Here is a 25,595-nt window from a genome sequence, read left to right as displayed (position 1 = left end):
CTGAGCACCAGTTTGAGGCCTCACCTCTCATTGTTATTGGTTATCTTTGGGGGGGGGGGACTGAGAATGGTCTATTTCTCTGCAATCTGTGAAGATCGTCAGGATGTTGTGACTAAACTAGTTACACTTCTGATGATGCTAGCATGAACATCAGTTTAAAAATATTGTTGTCACTTTGCTGTTCAGTTTGACAACACACTCTTGTTGAGAAATAACATATCCTGTGTGTGAATGAATTTTGAATTCTCAGTAGCTGATGGGTGCAAAGTCATTAAACCAGCACATACTTGGACCATGGCTGTTCTCCATGTAACAGGCCTGTCATTTCCCCCTGCCTCCAACAAATAGATTTGACATGTTCGGAGGCACAAAAGTAAATTGATCTCACTGTGCTGCAATTTGACTCTCCTAATTCTTTCTTTATGCCACAACTGAGTAAATATGGGAGGCTGAGATCTAAAGAGCCATGAATTCATTTCCAAACTTCATTGTAACATACAACGGTTTTACCAAGATGGGTGTAATTTGTATTGCCAGGTCAGCTATCTCCCCCCCCATCAAAATACGATTTTTGTGTAAAAAGGTAAAGGGACCCCTGACTATTAGGTCCAGTCGTGGCCGACTCTGGGGTTGCGGCGCTCATTTTGCTTTACTGGCCGAGGGAGCTGGTGTATGGCTTCCGGGTCATGTGGCCAGCATGACTAAGCCAACTTCTGGCGAACCAGAGCAGCACACGGAAACGCCGTTTAACTTCCCGCCAGAGTGGTACCTATTTATCTACTTGCACTTTGACGTGCTTTCGAACTGCTAGGTTGGCAGGAGCAGGGACCGAGCAACAGGAGCTCACCCCGTCACGGGGATTCAAACAGCCGACCTTTTGATCGGAAAGTCCTAGGCTCTGTGGTTTAACCCACAGCGTCACGCGTGTCCCTTGATTTTTGTGTAGCTTGACCTTTTTCTTCCCTTTCTCGATGGAGACACATTCATAGCAATATATTTTCAGGCAGTGATGCCTCAGATGCAAACATAGCTGTCAACTTTTCCCTTTTCTTGCGAGGAATCCTATTTGGAATAAGGGAATTTCCCTTTAAGAAAGGGAAATGTTGACAGCTATGGATGCAAACCTTGGTTATGCCATGAGACCTTTGCCTGAGAGATACTCATCTCGAAACATGTCTCGTATGGATTTGCTCCTGTCCTGCATTTGAAATGGTTAGCTTTTGGGCAAAGCCATAAGCCCTATTTGGCCATTCAGTTTCCCCAGGAGGGAAAGTGGTGAAATACTCCACCACATCCCTGTGCCTTTATCCATCACATGTTGGAGGATGAAAGCAGGACCGAATTTAGGTTTGATGAGGCCCTAAGCTACTGAAGATAATGGGTCTCTCTGTATGTCCAGCTGCCCTTTGTCAACAACAAATTGTCACTGTTTTTTGTGTTGAATATATGTTATATGTTAATTTATGGACCTAATAGGTATCTAAAGCCATTTGCACATAACAAAATAGGTTTTTTATCAAAGTAATTGTTGAACTGAAATGCAATTAAGAAGAAGTACGTTAATAGTGAAATACAAGGGGACCTGCCTCTTGTACTTGCGTACATGGGTACACACCAAGCTCCAGATGTTTCCCCTTTCTCTTCTTTGGCGATCACTCGAAGTCGAGTAAGATTGTCTTCCATAAACACAGTTTTAACAGTGAATCCGCAAGTGACTGTGGAGGCCAATTCTGGATCCACATGTCCTCCCACAGTGGGGACATACCGGTAGGTTTCCGGGCAGGAGTTGATCACATGAAGGTTTGCCAAGTATGCCTTCCTTTTAGCGCGTTTCTCCCTTTCTTCCTGAGTTCGAGTGTCTTCAAAACCCATGACACCTTTGGTAAAGGCTGTTCCCCAGTTGAAGCGCTTGCAGGGCAGTGTTTCCCAGTTGTCGGTGTTTAGACAACTTTTTTTTTAGATTTGCCTTGAGTGAGTCTTTGAACACCTTGTGTTGACCACCAGCATTATGCTTACAATTTTTAAGTTCCCTTCTAATCCACAAGAGAGGCAGTGACAGATGCAGGAACATGATAGGGAGAACACGACCAGTGACCGCCATCCCCACTCTCCATCATGTGAGTCTAATCGCGTAGGGAATCAAATAGGACTATAGCGATAGACCAGTTTGGCATAACCAAGATAGCCTAGACCCTTGTCCTTCTGAAGTGTTAGATAAACTTCTAACTTCTGTTAGATAAACAGATGCTAACCCCAGTCAGCTTTTAGGCAGCTTTTAGGAAATGTTCCAAATGCTCACCCTTATTTGACTCCATGCAATAGCCGCTCTCTGTCACATCTAAGGGTTTCCCCACATCAGAAACAAGCCTGAAATGTGTTAAGCTAAATAACAGAGTTTTGTGGAAAGAAAGCCTGTAAAAAAAAAAGGCTGTCAGGCAATATGTGACTATTTTAATTATGCAAAATGATCCACAAAAGGCATAGCTTTAGGCATACAGTCGGGCCCTGCAAAGACAGAATCTTCCATTCAGGCTGTTGTTTGTTCTCCCTCAGGCAGCAGATGTAATAGTGGAAGGAGAGATTCTGAAGACGATAAAGTAAATCAAGAATAACTTAATTGCTAGTGGGGCTTCTTCAACTCTTTTAAAGGTTTTTAGAACATGAGAAAGCATGGCTTTGTGCCTGAGAAGTTATCAAACTGCTTATGTTTGTGTGTTAAATCGTTTTAAAAACAACAACCGGAAAGAGAAATGTGTTCTTTAAAAAGAAGAAATCCTCATTGCCTGTTCTTCTTCCTTCTTCCCTGCCATCTCCCATAGGAAGTAATAGAAGCGATTGCTGAATGTGCATTTAAGAGGTCTCCTTTCCCGATCCTTCTCTCTTTTGAAAATCACGTGGATTCGTAAGTAGCCAAAATATTTTTGTAAGCAATATTGTGGAATAAATATTAGCCTGCATATGTTTCATTGATGCTGCTAAACGATTGAAGTTCGTGGAGAAGAAACGCTGGCATTCTGAAGTGTGGTGGACGTGGTTTGGATACGAGTTTGCTGCATTCCATATTTCTTTGCAGAGAATGTGTGCCATAACCACTTTTCAGCATGCTTGAAGAGGGTCTTTTTGGGCCAAGGGCCCTGTTGCCAGTCAACTACCCCTCCAAGGACCAAATGCCAGTGGGGACCATAGCCAGTGTATATATACACAGAGACACTGCACGTAAAACACAGATACACACGGACTACATACATGTACCCTGATCCCATATGCACACCCTCCAACATTCCTCAGATGAACATAGGGTTAGATTTGCAGTCTTTGTCCAGATAGGTTACCTCTAGCGACTTATGTACACACAAAATCAGCAAACATGTCAGGGGAGGAGAGCAACAGTGGCAATTTTAAATCAGCGACTATACAATATGCATACTGCAAAGCAAGTTATGTATTTATTTTTGCATGATATCTGCACGTTGAAAAGAAAGCACTCATAGCAGGGGTATGTGCCTCGATGTGGATCAAACAGGTGGACAGGAGGAAATCCACTTGACAGCCCGTTTTCAAACAGATTTCTGGAAACCTTGCCTTTTAAAGAACAGGCAGACAACTTTATCTCAGATCATAGCCCCGTGGTGCTTAGTGCTAAGATTGGGGATAAAAGATGTCTCCGCCTGCTCTATAGAGGAGATCTCTAAAGAGCAGACAGCAACTCCACCCTCCCAATCATATTGGAAGATAAAGGTCTGTGGTCTCTCAGGCCACTTCCTGTGGCTTGGTGGGACCATGAGTTAGCCAACAGTTAGAATATATGAATAGGTTTCTCCTAGGTAGCACACATGTTTTTAAAGTCACCATTGTTTTTGAAATGCCAGAATCAAGAAATGTACAAAGCGTGTTCTCATTAAAAGAGAGCGCGTGTTGCGGATGGGGCCAAGCAAGACACCCCGTAGTTGCCAGGCAGGATAGGATAGAGGGGCCTGGCAAGGATTGGTTGTTGGTGTTGCTGGGGTAAAATTGATGTTGCCAATTTGGAGGTGGGAACAGAGATTATTTAAACAGTGCTCACAGTGATCTGCTTTCTCTTTCGCTGTGGGCACTGGATCACCCACCCGCCCTCCCTTGTTTTGGGCTTGTGCTTTGACCTTGCTATGCCTGTCATGGGGTCATCTGCTTTTGGGGCAGGGGCCCGGTAGGAATTTTGCCATCTGGCTGATTAGTGGGTGCCATTTGGTTTTTTGCCTACTGTGCAGCAAATCATCACAACTTGTAAGGTTGGCGGTTAGGCATTGGTTAAAATTGGTTGGAGGAGGGGTACGGATTGGCTGGGCCTGCCCCTCCAATGCTGCTGCTGCAAGGAAATTCCATTAAAGGAATTCAGGGGCTTACGATCCTTTCGTCCAAACCCCTGGAATAGGGTTTGGGCAGCGTAAGCCTCTGGGAGCATGCGAGGAGAAGCTGAGGGTCTGTGTCGCAGCTCCAGTTATCCCCGATCTTATTTCCCCACACTGGCTTTCGCTGGAATCCGGGAGTCAGTTCTGTCCCCAAGGCGGGGGGGGGGACAGATAGTCATAACCAATGCCTAAGCAACCACTCACATCTTGTATGTTTAATAAAGTTGTGGCCAAAATAATGCCAAAAACCTTAAACAAAAATTATGTGTGATTTGTGAGTTATTGGAGTAGGGGTGTTTTGGGGGACCTCAGCACGCAAACACAGAACAATGCTAGTGGCACTATATATCAGTCTTTGGCCAAAACTTTTGGATGAAATGTATGAGCAAAACTTATTGGAAAGCAGATATAATTGTTATTTTCTGCTCTTTTTTGGAAACCTGTAATAAAAGGTCCTGGAGACAAAAAGCCAGCCAGATCATTGGTGGTTCTGGTACCCCTTCTAGGGCTTAGAAATAATATCTCATCTGCTGAAATTAATTTGAGATGAGTTCAGTGTCTAATAAAACAATTTCTCACCCACAAGCTGAAACCATAATTGAAACTGCTTCCTCCAGGAGCTTTTCTGATGGTACAGAGATTCAGAGTGTTATTTGCTTTGCAGATGGACTCTGAACATTTGCTCTCAGCCAAAAATTACATTTAATGTGCAACCCTCAGTACACACACAATACTGTTGGGCAAGCTTTTGCCATTAAAAATGCATGTACATTTAAATTATATTTCCAGTTTGCATCGAGTTTCTCAATGAGTACAAGGATATTTCAGTTAATATTGCTCATAATCCCAACAACAGTTGCAAAGCCACCCCAAGTAGCCTCAGGGCACAGGGAAAAGAAGGTGGCAAGAACTGGGAAATTTGGAGGAAAACTTCAACATTTATTCTATGCCTGCTTTCCAGTCTTGACCCTGAGCAGCAATGTGAAACCGAGAAAACTCTGAAACCTAAGGCAGAAACCACAAACCTACATACAGGAGTAGAATAAAGATATTTATGTTTAACAGCATGCAAATGTCACATTCGTTTTCTGCATTTTCTTAAGCACGTATTAGTTGCCTGTAATGTGAGGCAGGTTCGGCTTTTTCAGTTTACCACTGCAGATGTCTGAGAACATTTATTGTATCTTTAATGTAAAAGTGTATGTGAAAGGAACTGTCACAAGAGTCGGAATAATCGTGTAATGACTCCATATCAGTGAGAATAATTTAGGATAGGTTCAAAAAATTATGCCTCTTCCTCTCGTTAAAGGATATTAAATTTTCCATTACTGGCACTTCCGATGCTATGAATAACCCTCATTTAATTCCCTGTTTTCTTCCCTTTTCAGCCCTAAGCAACAGGCAAAAATGGCAGAATATTGCAGATTAATATTTGGTGATGCCCTGTTGATGGAGCCACTGGAAAAATACCCAGTAAGTTGGTCCTCTTTGGTAAAAAAAGAAGAAGTAGCAGTAAAAATATTGATTTACAATTTTGAATTTTCCGTTGCTTTTCATATAGCACCTCTAAATAGACTCTTCTTTATTTTGCACGTTATAGTGGGTGTGGTAAGGTGCTATATCACATATTGTACTTTGAAAGATGTTTGGCAAGGGTGCCCAAGTATAGTTTTAAAAGAGTCACCACAACAGGTGTCTAGCTTTGTACCATGTAAAGTCAAGAGAATCATAGCATCAGCAAGTGCATTACTTGCACTATTGTGAAAGAAATTAATCACGTGATTGCAGAGTCCACTCTGACGATGACAACAACAACAACAACTTATTATTTATACCCCGCCCATTTTGCTGGGTTTCCCCAGCCAATCTGGGCAGCTCCCAACAGAATATTAAAAACATGATAAAACATCAAACATTAAAAACTTCCCTCAACAGGGCTGCCTTCAGATGTCTTCTAAAAGTCAGATACAGTCATACCTTGGTTTTCGAACAGAATACATTCTGGAAGTCTGTTTGACTTCCGAAATGTTTGGAAACCAAGGTGAGGATTCCGATTGGCTGCAGGAGCATCCTGCAGCCAATCGGAAGCCGCGCTGGATGTTCGGCTTCCAAGGCAAAGTTCGCAAACCGGAATACCTACTTCCGAGTTTGCGACATTCAAGTTCTGAGTTGTTCGTGAACTAAGCTGTTTGAAAACCAAGGTGTGACTGTAGTTGTTTATTTCCTTGACATCTGACGGGAGGGTGTTCCACAGAGTGGGTGCCACTACCAAGAAGGCCCTCTGCCTGGTTCCCTGTAACTTCACTTCTCGCAGTGAGGGAATCATTAGAAGGCCCTCAGCGCTGGACCTCAGTGTCCGGGCAGAATGATGGGGGTAGAGATCCTCCTTCAGGTATATTGATTACATGGGCTGCCACAGATCCCTGAACATCTTGCAGGTGAAGCAAGGAAATGGCATCCTTGCCAAGGAAGAGGTTAGTGGCTTCACAGATGTGCACAGAGTATTGTGTGCCAGCCCACCACATATGGGGAGAGGGTATTACCTGAACTTGCAACTGAGTAAAGTAATTGTACTCTGTCATGCACACATTTCCCCATAAGTGCAGTGCTTCTTCTATGTGGGGGGAAATCCCCAGGTAGTTGTTTTCGTAACTGGGACACAGGAAGCCTCCTGAAATCAAGAAACGTTGGACATGAGCGTTCCTCAGCCGTAACAAAAAGTTGGCATATTGACAAATCAACTGGCAGAGCTGTCCCTTGCCGCAGGCAGACGAAGAGGGTGTGTCTAGGCCAGGGGTAGGCAACCTAAGACCCGTGGGCTGGATGTGGCCCAATTGCATTCTCAGTCCGGCCCGCAGACGGTCCAGGAATCAGCATGTTTTTACATGAGTAGAATGTGTCCTTTTGTTTAAAATGCATCTCTGGGTTATTTGTGGGGTTTGCCTAGCATTTTTACATGAGCAGAATGTGTGCTTTTTAAAAAAATGCATCTCTGGGTTATTTGTGGGACATAGGAATTTGTTCACCCCCCAAAAAAAAAAAAATATAGTCCAGCCCAGCACATAGTCTGAGGGACGGTGGACCGGCCCATGGCTGAAAAAGGTTGCAGACCTCTGGCAAAAGGAAGAAGCAGGGCCATATGGATACAAGGTGTGCCCCTGCGAAACGAATGTGAGTGAAGCCTTACAAAGGCACCACAGTTCAAGAAGGACACTGACAAACTGGAACGTGTCCAGAGGAGCGCAACCAAAATGGTCAAAGGCCTGGAAACGATGCCTTATGAGGAACGGCTAAGGGAGCTGGGCATGTTTAGCCTGGAGAAGAGGAGGTTAAGGGGTGATATGATAGCCATGTTCAAATATATAAAAGGATGTCACATAGAGGAGGGAGAAAGGTTGTTTTCTGCTGCTCCAGAGAAGTGGACACGGAGCAATGGATCCAAACTACAAGAAAGAAGATTCCACCTAAACATTAGGAAGAACTTCCTGACAGTAAGAGCTGTTCGACAGTGGAATTTGCTGCCAAGGAGTGTGGTGGAGTCTCCTCCTTTGGAGGTCTTTAAGCAGAGGCTTGACAACCATATGTCAGGAGTGTTCTGATGGTGTTTCCTGCTTGGCAGGGGGTTGGACTCGATGGCCCTTGTGGTCTCTTCCAACTCTATGATTCTATGAAAGGGCAAAATATTATATCAAGGTGCAGCTGCTGCCTCAGGCAGCCGATCCAGCCTCGAAGGAATGCATTGGCCACTGCTGCCGCCGCAGTGGCAGTGATGGCTGTGGCATGCTTTTCAGTGGCTGCATCTTCTGCTTCCTTGGCAGGCCCCACCCCCATGCCACCTCCACAGTGGCCTCTTGTGTAGCTGTCAACTTTTCCCTTTTCTTGCGAGGAATCCTATTCAGAATAAGAGAATTTCCCTTAAAAAATGGGAAACATTGACAGCTATGGCCTCTTGGCAGATAGGAGGCACTGCGGATCTCTTCCCACTCTGAGACAGGAAATGGTGGGGGCTGCCCTCTGGGGTCTCCTGGGCTCTGCATCCACCTGCCATGATTCAGAGCGGGTCTGTCCCCGCCTCCCCATGGCAGCCTTTTATTCCCACTTCAACCAATAGGGTAAGGTTGATTTGATTTCCTTCTCCCCACCCCCTGTTCACAATGTAGATTTCCCTTGCCTCTTCTTTCCTGGGGAGGGTGACACCATTTTTGTGGTTGGCCTCAGGTGCCCAAATGTCTCCCAACGTGTAGAAATCGTGCTTCAAAAAAGACACAGCTTTACTGCCGGTTTCTTTTCCTTTCTCAGCTTGAACGTGGCGTTCCTCTTCCAAGCCCGGCAGACCTGATGTACAAAATTCTGGTGAAGAATAAAAAGAAGTCCCAGAAGTCTGCGGATGGCAGTGGGAGGAAAAAACTGTCTGAACAAGCTTCGAATGCATGTAGCGATGCTTCCAGCGGGTTTGAACCCTCCTCTCCTGGAGCCGGTAAACAAACACTTTCCCTGCAATATATTGTTTTTTAAAAGCGGGGGAGCACGTGTTACAAAACTACTACCCCTTTTAAACACACATAGACACAAATATCCTCTGCATAATACAAATGCAAGCCACTGGTTCTGATAGTCATAGCTATCCTCGACTTCTTCAAAAAACATATGGTACACTTTGTTGGACAGGGATGCCCAGATTTTGTATTGTACGAAGCTACTTTATTTTCCAGACAGTGGTCTGGCAGACAGATCTGAAGACCTCTTCAAATGGTCACCTTAATAAAGGAGGTGCCATTTATGGCTTGATTCCTAATGCTCACATGCAAATTTAATTATTTACATATTGCACATGTTACACAGAAAATCGAAGGGGACCAGCATGTACAGTGGTGCCTTGCAAGACGAAATTAATTCATTCTGTGAGTTTTGTCGTCTTGCGATTTTTTTCGTCTTGCAAAGCACGGTGTCGGGAAAGTTTTGGAAAAGCTTCAAAAATCACCAAAGTCTTTAAAAACCTCAAAAAAGGCTACCACACCCCGTTCTATGAGTTGCTCCTCGAAGTCAAGTCGCAACTGTATTAACGGTGTTAAGAAAAAGGTAACAAACTTGCAAGACGTTTCCGTTTTGCGAAGCAAGCCCATAGCGAAAATTGTCTTGCGAAGCAGCTCAAAAAACAAAAAACCCTTTCGTCTAGCGAGTTTTTTGTCTTGCGAGGCATTCGTCTTGCGAGGTACCACTGTATTAGGACATCTCTTTGTTGCCACTCTAAAACACCTTAAAAAAAAAATCCTTTGCAAGTGAAACTCTTGACAAACTTTGAATATGCCTCAGGATATTCAGAATATGCCTCAGGGGCAGAATTATTCCACAGCAGGTCAGCTGAGCACCTCTAATGGAGGGAATCAATACAGGCAAATCCTCACTATTGCTGCTTCAATATTGCTCAGCCTCAACCTTTGTGCCAAGTAAGGCAAAGCTCGTGATTCTTGCCTGCTTTCTGCCACTGTGTCCAACTCCCTGCAGTTCGTTTCCATGACAGCAGCATCTTTCTTTTTATGTCAAACCATAACCAATTTTTCCCCCTTGGTTCTTCACTTGTTAGCATCCATTCAGAAGCTTCTGCTGTCTTGTAGCATCAACACCAGGACACCATTCCTGAAGTCTGTTAGAGCAAGGCCTCATTTCTCCATGCCTGTACCCCAAGAAAGATAGCCTCATTATTTCAGATCATAATATAGGATTTCAAGCTTTGGACTAATAGCTCCTTTTCTCTCACACATAGCACAGCCCTTCAACAAGAGAATTCAAACAGTCTTGCACACACACACACACACACACAGAGAGAGAGAAGTAGAGTGTGGCTGGGGGAGAAAGTGTCCTTTCAAAAGTGGCTGCTAATTGATAGATGATGTTATCACAAATATTTCCATGCTATCTTCTTGTTCTTCTTTGGCGATCACTCATAGCCGAGTAAGACTGTCTTCTATAAACACGGTTTTAACAATGAGTCTGTAAGTGACTGTGGAGGCCAATTCTGGATCCACATGTCCTTCCACAGTGGGGACATTGGTACGTTTCTTCTGGTCCCTACTTCTTCCCAGCTGAGAAATAGCTCCTTTGTTCCATAGAAGGATAAGTAGCTGATGACAACATGACATCCATTCAGCAATGTTGCTTGAGTAACAGAACTTTGAGAAGTGTTTGTACTTTTTTCTTCTCTTGAAGAGCAGTTCCTTAAAACTTTGCACCGCTTTGCTCAGCTTAGCTACAAAAGAGGCTATTCAGGAGGCGCAGAGAGCACAGGTTTGCCCAGATTGGGGTCTAGCTGAGAGTCAGAAAAGAAGGACTCTCCAGATTCTACACATAAACTCATTGCCTGTGCTGTTTCACTGCTAAAACGATAGCCCCACCCCTGAGCACGAAACAAAGCCCTCAAGAACTGAGGAAGTGAAGGGAAGGATAAGACTCAAGTCTTTAAAATGGGAAAAGGTAGGAGAAATTTCTCAGAATTTGTCTTTGGAGGAGCTCGTTGTATTCTATAGGATGAAGTGGCCTAGAGTTTTCCTTTGGGCCTTTTCTCCCTCTCCATGTTTTTAAAACTTAAAAAAAAAATCTTTCAAGGCTGATGACCTGACTTCTTCTGTGCTAGTCTGGCAAAGGAAAAAGGAACTTGACGCATCCCTCATATTGACTGCTGCTGCTTTTTTAACAAGCTAGTATTATAAGCGGGTGGCGCTGTGGGTTAAAGCCTCAGCGCCTAGGGCTTGCCGATCGAAAGGTCGGCAGTTCGAATCCCCGCGGCGGGGTGCGCTCCCGTCGTTCGGTCCCAGCGCCTGCCAACCTAGCAGTTCGAAAGCACCCCCGGGTGCAAGTAGATAAATAGGTACCGCTTACCAGCGGGAAGGTAAAACGGCGTTCCGTGTGCTGCGCTGGCTCGCCAGATGCAGCTTTGTCACGCTGGCCACGTGGCCCGGAGGTGTCTCCGGACAGCGCTGGCCCCCGGCCTCTTGAGTGAGATGGGCGCACAAACCCCAGAGTCTGTCAAGACTGGCCCGCTCGGGCAGGGGTACCTTTACCTTTACCTTATTATAAGCGGCAGGGCGCGGGTGTCGCTGTGAGTTAAACCACAGAGCCTAGGACTTGCTGATCAGAAGGTCGGCGGTTCAAATCCCTGTGACGGGGTGAGCTCCCGTTGCTCGGTCCCTGCTCCTGCCCACCTAGCAGTTCGAAAGCACATCAAAGTAAAAGTAGATAAATATGTACCACTCCATTGGGAAGGTAAATGGCGTTTCCGTGTACTGCTCTGGTTTGCCAGAAGCGGCTTAGTCATGCTGGCCACATGACCCAGAAGCTGTACGCCGGCTCCCTCGGCCAATAAAGCGAGATGAGCGCCGCAACCCCAGAGTCGGTCACAACTGGACCTAATGGTCAGGGATCCCTTTACCTTTTTATTATAAGCGGGGGGGGAGGGGGCGAGGATTTGATTCAGACCCTCCTCTCTTCACCCATTTAATGTATCCTTATCCATCTGATCCCCACTGGCAATTACACTCAGAGGGGGTTTGCCATTGAGCAAAGCTTTACTTTTTTAAAGGAAATTAAAAGAAACAAAAATTCTGCCACTTCAATCTACAAAAGTACAGTAAACCCACCCCTACTAGGTAAATTTCTTTGGAATTTCTTCTTTCTGCTACTTTCTTGAAAGCCACCAAAAAGTAACCAAAGTTTAACCTTGAAAATGGGGAATGGGAGTTTTGGCACTCCGTAATTTGTAAGTATGGCTAAATATCATAATGATGTTACTGATTGTTCATTAATGTGTTGAAGGGATAATGGCTTTTTTGGCCACAGAGGAATGCTTTGAAAGCCAATACACTAGACCAAGATACCATCTTCAGCCTATGGTATTGTAGTTGCATTTGGATGAAGCAAAGTGACTCTGGTAACAACAGCAGCTTAAAGGTGTGAATATTGGGAGGCGGTTGACTACACTGAGTTTCCTTTCTTCAAATAAAATGTTGCAGGAGAAGCAGAGATTGAGAGTGACGATGACGACGACGACGACGATGACTGCAAAAAATCATCAATGGATGAAGTAAGTGATGAATCATTTTTGAAGTCCTGATGTGACTTTGAAAGCATGTTTACATGTTTGTCCACATGACACGGTCTTGCAGTGCCATCTTGTGGATAGTGAGGGCCAAGACACTGCCACAGAACCAGATATTTGCCACTGAACTATCAAGCTTATCTGAAGAGACCTACGTGTTAGAGTTGGCTTTATTTCGGGAATATGGGATCCTAGGTTGCACTCTGGCTCCATGCTTTGAAGTTCATGTCTGCATCATCTCCTGCTGAGGTTTTGGGGGGCCTTGAGCTAAAATTATGTGGCTTTTGAGATGTCAGTATCACAGTTCAGGTGCAGAAATGATACTCACCAAATTGCACAGGACATCACCCCATCCAGACTCTCTATATTTCTCTGTTTATGTGTTTTGCAGCCATTGTTTTCTCTCTCTGCTGCCTCTGCTGCTTGGTATAGTGGTGAAGAGCAGTAGACTCATAATCTGGGGAACCGGGTTCGCGTCTCCGCTCCTCCACATGCAGCTGCTGGGTGACCTTGGGCTAGTCACACTTCTCTGAAGTCTCTCAGCCTCACTCACCTCACAGTGTGTTTGTTGTGGGGGAGGAAGGGAAAGGAGAATGTTAGCTGCTTTGAGACTCCTTTGGTAAAGCGGGATATCAAATCCAAACTCTTCTTCTTCTTCTTTGTCCTTTCTTAAGAGAGCCTATCCAATCAGGATCTTGCAGCAAATAGGATAATATCCATGACACTCTCTATGCCATCTAGAAAGATTTGGATGACATCACTGAGAGCAAATAAAAAATGTAACATTTTATTATTCATGGGGAATAAGGGCACTGTTGTTGCTTTTTTCATTGTTGCCTTCAGTCTAAATGCGCAAATGCTTTAGCCCGCTCCCTTTCAATACAGTCCCTCAAGACTGGGGATGCCTTCCACCACTGCCATGTTCACACAAAAAAATACACCATGCCTCCTTTGCAACGAAATCATAATTTAAATCAAGAAAGATTGTATGTTATCCTAAAACAAACAAACAAGCAGACAAACAAACCTCACATGAAACAAGAGTAACTGGAAAAGTTTGATGATTTGATATGGCGACCTGCAGTTCAGATTACTTTGTCCTCATAGCATTTCCAGGATGCTTGAAGCCATCTGCAGACAGTTTGCCTCTGTCACTTGTCAGGAGTAAAAAAATCCACTGGGAGATTTCACCCCTTCCCCTACTAAGAGGAACCCAAGGACAAGGGGAAGGTGTTGCCTCTGCCACCATCCATTGAATAAATAGCTGCAGGGGGCTTGCTCCTGGTTCTTTCCTTCCAGAAAGAATTCCAACAGCCATTTGCCCCCCCAAATAAGAAAAGTAATAAACAAGCAGTTAACGGACGCTGTCATTTGCTGTATGTGATACAGCCGTGGCAAGGAAAGGCCAGCCTGGATTCCACTACTGGCCAGAGGACCACAGGCTGTTTCATAGCTGCTCCTTCTTCCATCCCATGAAGGAGAATCTGACTAAACCCCAGGAAGAACTTTCTGACATTAAGAGAAGAAGAAGAAGAAGAGTTTGGATTTGATATCCCGCCTTTCACTCCCCTTCAGGAGTCTCAAAGCGGCTAACAATCTCCTTTCCCTTCCTCCCCCACAACAAACACTCTGTGAGGTGAGTGGGGCTGAGAGACTTCAGAGAAGTGTGACTGGCCCAAGGTCACCCAGCAGCTGCATGTGGAGGAGCGGAGACACGAACCCGGTTCCCCAGATTACGTGACTACCGCTCTTAACCACTACACCACACTGGCTCTCTAGAGCTATTTGATAATGAAACAGATTCCCTCGGGAGGTTGTGGATGTTCCAATGAGAGTCCATCAAGGCTGCAAACAGCAGGACTATTGTGGCGTCCAGTCCGCTTCCACTGTGCCAACCTGCTGCTCCCGGCTACAACAGAGTATCTTGCGCAGTGGTGCGCCTGTGTGGAAGGAATCTCAGCCATGCAGTAAAACTCTCATACAGCAGCTTCCTATTCTACAAAGCTTGGCAGGGGGTTTCCTGCTTGGCAGGGGGTTGGACTCGATGGCCCTTGTGGTCTCTTCCAACTCTATGATTCTATGAAAGCTTTATTGTACAGCAGCAAAACAACATCAGCCAGGAGAGAGCAAAAACATGATGCCTCTCCTGTCGCAGCCAAAACAGAAAGTAAAAAACATAACAAAGATGTGAACACTCCCCCAGTGACAGGACGTCATTTCCCTTGAGCTGTTAACCCTGTAAGCTCTGGGTATCCTCACAGTGGACTCCCCTTCCTTGGAGGTTTTTAAGCAGAGGTTGGATGGCCATCTGTCTTGAATGCTTTAGCTGAATTCTAGGGGGTTGGACTAGATGACCTTTGGGTTCCCTCCCAACTTTATGATGATTCTAAGCACACCAGCAGCAAGAAATACATCTGGCCCCAAATGGACGCAGTGCCTTTTATTGGTCCTCGCTTCTTTGTCCGGGCATTATCAGACCAAGTCTTTCCCCTCCAATCTATTTCCCTTGTTGGTGCCTTTCCTTTACGTTTGTACTCCTGAGTACATGAGTCTTGTTTTCTGCAACAACCCAGCAGAGCTATGTGTTGAATTTTAATTGCTGCGAGCTGCTTAGGGAGACAAATTATGCCTGTAAAGCCCGTAAGAATAAAATAGATAGCTGGTTTACGTGGATTTCCTTGTCATCCTAACTTGAGAGATGTTACGAGGTCTGAAAGTCTTCTAATGGCACCAAATGTTGTAGTTTGGGAATTTGTAGTAGAGATAGACAGCAGTAGCTCATTTTGCTCCCACAGAGGTTCAGTTCCCCTGGATTTTGAATGAAAAAAAATAGAGTGGTGTTCAGCTAATCGGTAGACCCTTTGAGATTCGTGAACATGACCAAGCTAGGGCTACTAACTTGGGTCTGCTCTGTGGAAACCTTAGTTGAACACCACCCATTGGCTATTAATAGATAATGTCAGAGGCCCTTAAAAAGATTATCCATAGTTGCACCTCTTGGTAGTCTTTATGAAGTTAACTTGGGGCAGTGGATGCTTTGACAGAAATGTTGACCTTCGTCTGTCTCCGTTCTAGGGGACAGCTGGTAGCGAGGCCATGGCCACTGAGGAAATGTCAAACTTGGTGAACTACATACAGCCTGTGAAGTTTGAGTCGTTTGAAACATCGAAAAGTGAGTATGGAAGGTTCCACAGAACTACATTTCTCGACAGATGTCACTAGGGCTGGGCGGTGTACCATTATATCATCCAGCACCCGTTTGTAGACCACACATAAGAACCGTTTCAGAATAATTGAGCTGGCAATGTATTGCAAAGCACAGCCTTCAAAGCTCCAGGGGGCAGTATAATTGTAAGCCCCCTTGGCAGCTGACTGGCTGCCTTTCCTTTCAGCTCCCTTTCCCCTCCAATGGCAGAACAGTCTCACTCCCAGCCTTGGTGCCTTCCCGTAACCATGACGTCCTGATGCCAGAATTGCAACTGGGCTGCTTCTTTCTTCTCCATCTCTCTGTCTAAGGAGGAGTGGAAGGAGTTCGCCCTCCAAACGCAAAGGCTCACCTGCCTCCGAGAGCAGGAGTCTGCAGTGCATATAGCACGTACCTCTTAATCTTCATAACTGCTCCTTCACCTGATCTCCACCCTTCAACCATGCGATCGCCAATGACTGCTCCATTGCAGTGTTTAGCTGGTGACATATTGCAATGTTGAAAACCAGGTACAGTGGTACCTCGGGTTAAGTGCTTAATTCGTTCCAGAGGTCTGTTCTTAACCTGAAACTGTTCTTAACCTGAAGCACCACTTTAGCTAATGGGGCCTCCTGCTGCTGCCGCACCGCTGGAGCACGATTTCTGTTCTCATCCTGAAGCAAAGTTCTTAACCCGAGGTAATATTTCTGGGTTAGCGGAGTCTGTAACCTGAAGCGTATGTAACCTGAAGCGTATGTAACCCGAGGTACCACTGTGTTGCCCAGCCCTAAATTTCACAGAATTTTTTTAAAGATTTAAAAAAGTCTGTTCAATTTCTGCAAGGGCAATGTAGCCAACAATGGTTTTGAGGCTTAAAGATCTGTGAACCAAACAAGTGCTCAGTTACCTAAGCGTTTACTCAATAGGATAATAAAATGGTAGCTGCTTATGGAAGGAAGCACAACTTGGTTTCTTGATAGAGAATCAGGCTGGCTTTAACATTTGACTCAATAACATTTATTAGTAAGATGGAACAATTCAAAAACAAAAAAAAATGGTTCATACCAATGTCCTCTTAATTTGGAAGCAATCTGATTGCAAAAAGTTAATGGTACAATCAGTCAAAGCTAAGCACTTCCGAACCCCATTGATCGAAACAGGAAGGATTTAAATATGTGCTTAACTCTTCTTCTCCAATCAATGAGAAATAAAGTGTGTACCTGTGATAGGATTCCATAGCTGTCAACTTTCCCCTTTTCTTGCGAAGAATCCTATTCGGAATAAGGGAATTTCCCTTTAAAAAAGGGAAACAGCTATTGGATTCTGTAATAAGTTTTTAAAAGTAAAATTGTGCTAGAAGCAGGGGGTGGAATTCAAGGTCGTGCCACGACAAACTTTCCATTTGTGCAAGCATTTCAACCTGCCAGGTGCAACAATCTGCCCTCTGGGGTTCACAGGGGGGAGTACCATTGTGCAAGCAGAAGTCCTTACACAGGGCTTCCACTGACTGGTCTCCTTAGATGAGTCCCACCCGCGGTCTTTATTGCTTTGTAAATGCAATTTTCATTTACATGCATAACACAGCACAGGAATGCAGAACTCGTCTTCTTGTGTACATTTCACTGTTGTTTTCCCCTCTGTTGTAAATTGCTTTGTTAGAAACTAATGGTCCATATTCATGACTGCCTGCTGCTTTTTGGTGAAGTGGCCTTGCTGGGAATGCACTTTGCAACATCTTGAGCAAACAAGCTGACGCCTTTTCCCTTACGTAGAGCAGAACCCCCTTTGAGAGAGCCTGTCCTGTTTTGCTTGGGTTTGACAGGCAATGGTGACCTCTGCTGCGGCCCTTTGAAAGGAAGTCTATAGCATTTGAATTTCAATGTTGCACACATATTTCATAGGCACTGTGGGCAGAGCAGTTAAAAGTTGCAGATCTATGTTCAGCTTCTCTGCTTAGCAGTCTCAGACTACTTGCATTCCTGAAATATATTTAACGCAAACTGGTAATTGTTGGCCATAAATAGCAATGATTGAAGAAGCTCTTCGTATTCTGGACATTTTGCATTATTCAATGGTATGATAATCTCTAGTGTAAGTATGTGTCTGCAAAGGTTTCGTTGGGCTGCGTGGTGTCTATGTGCCTCCCATGCCAATCCCAGATTTCTACCGCTGCCCACACTAGAGATTTGCTCTAAGCCACTAAACCCAGTCGCCTGCCAACCTAGCAGTTCGAAAGCACCCCTGGGTGCAAGTAGATAAATAGGTACCGCTTACCAGCGGGAAGGTAAACGGCGTTCCGTGTGCTGCGCTGGCTCGCCAGATGCAGCTTTGTCACGCTGGCCACGTGACCCGGAAGTGTCTCTGGACAGCGCTGGCCCCCGGCCTATAGATGTGAGATGGGCGCACAAACCCCAGAGTCTGTCAAGACTGGCCCGTTCGGGCAGGGGTACCTTTACCTTTACCTTTACCTTTACTAAACCCAGTATGGATGATACCCTGACAAAAGTATATTCCAGTAGCATGCTGTATATATCAGCTGCCGTAGAAAGTTATACTTCATTCATTTCCTGAATTATTGAATGTATTCATAGGTCCCTTTTCCTGCCAAAAGGCAAAGCAGTATACAAGTTTAAATAAATAAATGAAATGAAAGCTTCTGATGCCTCATTTCACAGTAGGGTCTACGCCCCAAACTGGTGACTGAACCATCCCTTAGTCCCCATAAAAACATTAGGTTTAAGGCTAAATAATGGGGTTACGATTGCAGCCTAAGGTTTAACATCCCAAAGAAATCCACATGGGAGAAATTTCAGTAGAAGTCAGCATGACTTGTTTTTAAGTTAATAGGTTTGAGGATCAGGAGTTAAGTCTTTTCTGTCAATAATCTGAGTGTTATTCACATCAGTGAACTTTTCAAACTATTTGGCCAGCATTCAAATGCTGCTTTTACAGCAAAATGGGTATAATGCGCAACAGAAGTCTGGGCTTCTAGTCAAGAACCCTTGAAGGGGGAATATATGGAAGTAAGAATTTGTGTCCGAATGGTGAAGCAAAGCTTTTCAAAGTGTTGACTCCATGCCACAAATGCCACATGATGCTCCACTTCTGGCATCAAAATATCATGACCTTGTAATGTGTTCCATCAGTGCAAGGGTTTACACTAGCACAATGGAACTTGCCCCACCCAGCATTGCCAGTGGTCAGCGTTGATTCCCTAACCCTGCCATAGAACAATAGCAAAATGGGACATAGGCGGCTGTGTGCATTTCTTTAGTTGTGGAATCCTCCCAAAGGATGACAAATGACCAAGTAGAAAAACAGTACACTTTGAATTTAAATGAATGAAAGCATTTGTCCGCATACATCAGTTATCCCCATTACCAATTTTCCTCTTATTCTGCAATGCTGGAAGCACTCTTTGTTGATTCTGTAGATGCTATGGTATGAGATTTTACATATATTCAGTAGCATGAAAGTCACATCTCTTCACCTTTATTTTCTTTTTTAAATTGCAGAACGGAACAAGAGTTTTGAAATGTCTTCCTTTGTGGAAACCAAAGCACTCGAGCAGCTCACGAAGTCTCCTGTCGAGTTTGTGGAGTATCTTTGACATTGATTGGGGGGGGGGAATAATGTAGCAACTTGGTCACAACTGAGCAAAGCAGTTGGTGAAAGGTTGATTTGGGCCAAAGGAGCAAGGTCTCCAGTTTTAAGCAGCCAGTCAGTGAAAATGAAAATAGAAATTTCACACAAAATTAATTCCCATTCTTTTAGAAAGTGGAATCCATAAGACAAGTGGACCATATAAATAAATGGCGCTTCAGCTTCAAGTTGAATGTTTGCCATCTTGATTCCATCTTATTTTCTCCAGATTGTTCTCTGTGTGAATAGCTTTCTCGTTGCTGTGTGGACAATAGATATTTGATCATGGGTTACTTTTTATGTCTGCAACTGTGCTTGCATGTTGCTTCACTGGGCTAGCTCAGTCAGTAGAGCATGAGACTCTTAATCTCATGGTTGTGGGTTCAAGCCCCATGTTTGGGAGAGACTCATGCATTGCAGAGGGTTGGACTAGATGACCGCCACAGTCGCTTCCAACTCTGAAGTTCTATAATTCTAACAGCTAAACACTATGTAGTCCTAGGGGGCTGCAATGAAATTCAGCTTGTACAGTTGCAGTGCATGTGGTGCAGCAGAGCTGACACTTGTGTCACTGCTGCGTAGGGCTGTGCAACCAATCTGTTAGACTCTCGAATCACTGATCAGATCAAATCGGAATGATCAGCATCAATTTTGGGCAGATACAGATGAAATCAGTGAAGCTCAGTATCTGTACAGAATTCCATTGACACGGAGTAGTCTGTTTAGAACTATAGCTCCAAACAATCCCTCAGAAAACCAGACAGCATGTCACTAAAATGTTGCAATTTATTAATTACAATACCATATAAAGAAAATGGCAGGATGGGAGGAGGGGAGCTGGAATTTGTGTGCTGGTCCCGGGGGTAAGGTACCGTGAGTGTAGCAGAGTCCACACGAAGAGGGGCGAGGTCCGATGCAGAGAGCCGGGCGGGGAACAGGATCGCTGGAACAGAAGGCTGAGCAGGTAACAGGAACGCCGGATGGTCGGGAACAGGAGGCCGAGCAGGGGACAGGAGTACTGGATAGTCAGGAACAGGAAGCCGAGCAGGGGACAGGTGTACCGGATAGTCAGGAACAGGAGGCCGAGCAGGGATCAAGAACACAGGAAGGTCCGTAGCCAACAACGACGTTGCTCCCGCAACCTGGGACCGGCCTGACTGGGCTTTTATCCTCTTCTAAGGTCAGGGGTGGTCCCGACCCCCAGGAGCCCCGTCTCCTCTGGCCTTAAGGCGAGCACTCCTCCTGGGGGCAACCAGTTCCCTTCGCCTCTCTGCCCTAAGTCTCTGCAGATCAGGAGAGGCCGAAGGGTTACTGGGCCCTGGAGGAGGCTCACCTGTGGCCACTGAGTCATCAAGCCCCTCTGGGGCCAGAAGGGCTTCACCTGGGACCAGCTCCTGATGCACTGCCACAGGTGCAGGCTCCTCAGCATCTAGGCCTTGCCCCAGTTCAGCCGGCCCTGGAGGCGGGGACTCCTGTGCAGGCTGGGATTCCTCTGTTTCATCCTCCGAATCGGAATCCCAGGCCATCACACCACCCCCCCTCCCAGGCCCCCCCCTCAACCAAGGGTCCGGACCCGGCTTGCCGGGGTACGTCGCATGGAACTCTCGGAGGCAGGCAGGTGCGTGGACGTTGGCCGCTGGTTCCCAGGAACGGTCCTCCGGTCCGTACCCCTTCCAGTCAATGAGATACTGCAGCTTTCCCCTGCGGTATCGGGAGTCCAGGATGCGTTCCACCTCGTACTCAGGCTCTCCCCGAACCAACACTGGCTGCGGTCGGGGACGGTTCGGGTGGAACTCGTCGGGTGGGGCCACCGGACTCAAAAGGGACCTGTGGAAGACCGGGTGAACCTTCAGGGTTGCGGGTAACCGGAGACGGAATGCCACAGGAGAGACTTGGTCTACGATAGGGAACGGGCCGGTGAAGCGGGCGTCCAACTTCCGCGAAGGTCGAGAGGGGTGGAGATGGCGAGTGGAGAGCCAAACCAGGTCACCGACGCGAAGTTCCGGCCCCACCTGGCGGTGGCGGTCGGCCTGGGCTTTGTACGCTTCCTTGGCCTGGTGCAGTTGCTCCACCAAAAGCTGTTGCTGGGACTGGAGCTCTTGAAGCCACTCCGTCACTGCCGGGACCGCGGATGCCGGCAGCACCTCTGGAAACAGCCGCGGATGATAACCATAACTGGCCTGGAACGGGGTCTGCTGGGTGGACGCATTCACCGCGTTGTTATAGGCGAACTCCGCCAACGCCAGGTGGTCGACCCAGTCATCCTGCTGGTAGCTGCAGTAACACCGGAGGTACTGCTCCAGCACCGCGTTCGCCCGTTCCGTCTGGCCATCGGTCTGTGGGTGGTAGGCTGACGAGAGGCAGACCTCTGTCCCGAGGGTCTGGTGTAATGCTCGCCAGAACCGGGATGTGAACTGAACTCCCCGGTCGGACACCACGCGCTCAGGTAGTCCATGCAGGCAGAAGACATGCTGAAGGTACAGCTGAGCAGTTTCCTTGGCTGTGGGTACAGATGGACAGGGAGCGCAGTGTACCATCTTGGTGAAATGGTCGGAGAAAACCAGAAGGCAGGTACAGCCACGAGACGAGGGTAAGTCCACTACAAAGTCCAACGAAACCGTGTGCCAAGGGCGCGGTGGAACTGGCAATGGCTGAAGTAGGCCTGGGGGTCGCCCGGTAGGACCCTTGGCGCGACGACAGACATCACAACCAGCAACGTAGCGAGCCACGTCAGCCTTCAGGCGGGGCCACCAAAATTCCCGACTGACCAGATGGGTGGTCCGATACTGTCCAAAGTGCCCCGCTGCTGGGGCATCATGGGCCATCCGGAGAACCTCCAGCCATAGTGGCCCTGGCGGGACGTACAGCCGACCGTGGTGCAGCAGAAGGCCCTGATGCAGGACCAGCCCCGGATACTGTGGGCTGGACCCTTCAGCCAGCTCCCGGAGACGATCCTGGGCCCAAGCGTCAACCCGCTGCTGTTCCCGCACCCGAACCTGCAGTGGCTGCGCCTCCTGGGTGGCCAGGAATGCAGCCGGAGGTAGGATCGTGGTGGGTTCTGCTTGCTGTACCATGTCTGCGTTGTCTTCAGGTTTCCGGGACAGGGCATCCGCCTTCTGATTCTGAGAGCTAGGGATGTAGCGGATCCGAAACTGGAACCGGGAAAAGAACAACGCCCACCGGATCTGTCTTTGGTTCAGCTTGCGGGTGGTCTGGAGGTACTCCAGGTTCCGGTGGTCGGTTCTCACCTCCACCGGATGTCGTGCTCCTTCAAGATGATGGCGCCAAACCTCAAAGGCCACCTTGATGGCCAGTAGTTCCCGCTCCCACACAGTATAGTTACGCTCCGCTGGTAGGAGCTGGCGGGAATAGAAGGCACAGGGTAAAAGTGGCGCTTCAGGACCAATCTGTTGAGACAAGACGGCACCGAGAGCCGTACTGGAGGCGTCGGTCTCCACCACAAAGGGTCGAGAGGGGTCAGGATGTTGTAAGATTGGTGCCCTCTGGAAACAGGCCTTCAACCCCTGAAACGCCTCCTCTGCCTCCTTGTCCCAGGAAAACGGCGTCTTTGGGCGCAGTAGCCGGGTCAACGGGGTGGTGCGATGAGCATAATCAGCGATGAAGGTCCGGTAGTAATTGGCGAACCCCAGGAAACGTTGTAGGTCCTTGCGGTTCCGGGGTGCCGCCCATTCTTGAACCGCTGTCACCTTCCCCGGGTCCATTTGCACCCCATCCGGAGAGAGCCGGTGACCAAGGAAGTCCACAGTCCGCTGATGGAACTCGCACTTGCTGAGCTTTGCGTACAAATGGTGCTCACGCAAGCGTTGCAGCACGGTCCGGACATGTCCCTCATGGCGAGCCGGGTCACGGGAGTAAATCAGTATGTCATCCAAATACACCACCACGTACTTGTCTAACAAGTCCTGAAACACGTGGTTGATGTAGCGTTGGAACACAGCAGGCGCGTTGCACAAACCGAACGGCATAACCAAATATTCGAACTGCCCGTACCGGGTCCCAAACGCTGTCTTCCACTCATCCCCGGCTCGGATCCGAATCAAGTTGTAGGCCCCCCGGAGGTCCAGCTTGGTGAACACCTGTGCCCCTTGCACCCGCTCCAGCAGCTCCGAGATAAGGGGCAAGGGGTACCGATCTGGGATGGTAATTTTGTTCAGGGCTCGGTAATCATGGCAAGGGCGGAGTTCCCCACATTTCTTCTTAACGAAAAGCACTGGTGCCGCGGTAGGCAAGGTGGAAGGCCTAATGAACCCACGCTCCAGGTTCTTGCGCAAGAAGTCCTGCAAAGCCTCGCGCTCTGGCTCTGTTAGAGAATATAAGCGACTCACTGGTAAAGGCGCTCCGGGTTGGAGGTCTATGCCGCAGTCAAAAGGCCGATGCTGCGGCAGCTGATCTGCCCCCCGTTCCTCGAACACGTCCTGGTAGTCCTGATACACGGCTGGGACCGTGGGTGCTGCCTCCTCTGAGGGCGCGGCCGCCAGCGTCCCGGATTGAGCATGGGAACATGGGTCTGGGAAGTGCATGGTCCGTTTGACCCAGTCAATCTGAACGTTGTGGGCCTCCAGCCAGTCCATCCCGAGCACCAGGGGGAAGCGGGGCATAGAGGCAATGTCCACCGTGCGCAACTCCCGGTGCTGCTGGAAACACAGGACCAGGGGCTGGGTCTCCTGCGTAACGGCACCTGAACACAGAAGTCGTCCGTCAATCGCTTCCACCTGGACCGGTACTGGCTTGTTCCGAAGTGGCACCTGATGATGGGCGGCAAAAACAGCGTCCATATAGGAGCGGGTTGCCCCTGAATCTACCAAAGCATGGGTGTGGATCCAGGGCCCACCTGGAGGGCATAAACGCACCGAAACCATAAGATGTTGCAAGTCCATTGGTGCAGGCCCATTCTGCGCGGTTTGGAACCCCGGTAGCTAGGGCCATCAGCTACTGGGGTTGGCGGTTTCCCTGCGGCTGGCGTTTCTCAGGGCAGGACCGAGCAAAGTGTCCACTTCCACCACAGTAAAGACAGAGATTTCCCTCCCGACGCCGCGCCTTCTCTGCGGGGGAAAGGCGTGGCCGCACTGCCCCGAGCTGCATAGGCTCCTCCGTTAAATCAGTTGTGACCGAGGGGCTGCCGGAAAAAGCTGGTGCCGTGAACTGGAAGTGTCGGCGACCCCGGGCCTGACGACGATCCTCCAACCGGTCGTCTATTTGTAGACTCCGTTGAATGAAAGTGTCTAGCGTGGTGGGGCGTTCCATTGTGGCAAACTGATCCAGTACCTCGTCCGAAAGCCCTTCGAGATACTGGTCCCGCAGTGCCGAATCATTCCAGGTCAAGTCCTGTGCCAACAGCCGAAACTCCGTGGTATATGCGGCCACCGTGGACTTGCCCTGTTTCAAACGCCGAATCGCCCGGTTGGCTTGACTCCCTTTCTGGGGGTTGCCGAACGCGGCCTCCAAACGATTGCAAAACCCCGTATAGTCTGCCAGCAAGGGGGAGTCTTGCCTGAGTAGCGGCAACGCCCACTTGGCCGCCTGGTCCTTTAACAAACTAATCAAAAAGTGCACCTTGGTGCGGTCGTCAGGAAAGTTCCGGGCTCGCCCCTGGATATACAGCTTGGCCTGGGCCAGGAACATGGGAAAGCTGGCCGGGGCTCCATCAAATTTCTCAGGCAAAGTCACTGGGTACTTGCCAGGCGCCGGGGCGTCGGCCCCAGGAGCCGGTAGGGCTTCCAAGCGTTGCTGAAGTGCCACAACCGCGTCACTGAGCTGCTGCACGGTGTGAGTCAAGGCCTAGTTCTCCTGGGCCAAAGTCACCAGTGCAGCCGCCTGGTCAGCCATGGCCTCTGGCTCTTCCCGAACGCACCCCTACGAAGGGGGAGTGCGGGTGTGGCGGGAGCAAACTGTGCTGGTCCCGGGGGTAAGGTACCGTGAGTGTAGTAGAGTCCACACGAAGAGGGGCGAGGTCCGATGCAGAGAGCCGGGCGGGGAACAGGATCGCTGGAACAGAAGGCTGAGCAGGTAACAGGAACGCTGGATGGTCGGGAACAGGAGGCCGAGCAGGGGACAGGAGTACTGGATAGTCAGGAACAGGAAGCCGAGCAGGGGACAGGTGTACCGGATAGTCAGGAACAGGAGGCCGAGCAGGGATCAAGAACACAGGAAGGTCCGTAGCCAACAACGACGTTGCTCCCGCAACCTGGGACCGGCCTGACTGGGCTTTTATCCTCTTCTAAGGTCAGGGGTGGTCCCCAGGAGCCCCGCCTCCTCTGGCCTTAAGGCG

General features: G+C 47.9%; 1 protein-coding gene across 3 annotated transcripts in view; it reads left to right on the top strand.

Annotated features, from left to right (window-relative positions):
- The window catches only part of PLCB1 (phospholipase C beta 1), a 497,312-nt gene that overhangs the window by 360,063 nt on the left and 111,654 nt on the right, over window positions 1-25,595 (top strand). For all 3 annotated transcript variants that reach the window (XM_082215463.1, XM_082215464.1, XM_082215462.1), the window contains 6 exons: window positions 2,820-2,902; window positions 5,777-5,861; window positions 8,688-8,865; window positions 12,395-12,465; window positions 15,556-15,652; window positions 19,180-19,264. In XM_082215463.1, the coding sequence (XP_082071589.1) occupies window positions 2,820-2,902; window positions 5,777-5,861; window positions 8,688-8,865; window positions 12,395-12,465; window positions 15,556-15,652; window positions 19,180-19,264 (599 nt within the window). The remainder of the gene's footprint in view (window positions 1-2,819; window positions 2,903-5,776; window positions 5,862-8,687; window positions 8,866-12,394; window positions 12,466-15,555; window positions 15,653-19,179; window positions 19,265-25,595) is intronic.

Source organism: Podarcis vaucheri, assembly GCF_965113315.1.
Source record: "Podarcis vaucheri genome assembly, chromosome: 3".
Taxonomy (NCBI): Eukaryota; Metazoa; Chordata; class Lepidosauria; order Squamata; family Lacertidae; genus Podarcis; species Podarcis vaucheri.
The sequence above is the reverse complement of the archived record's forward strand: the minus strand, read 5'-3'. Positions and strand labels throughout refer to the sequence as shown.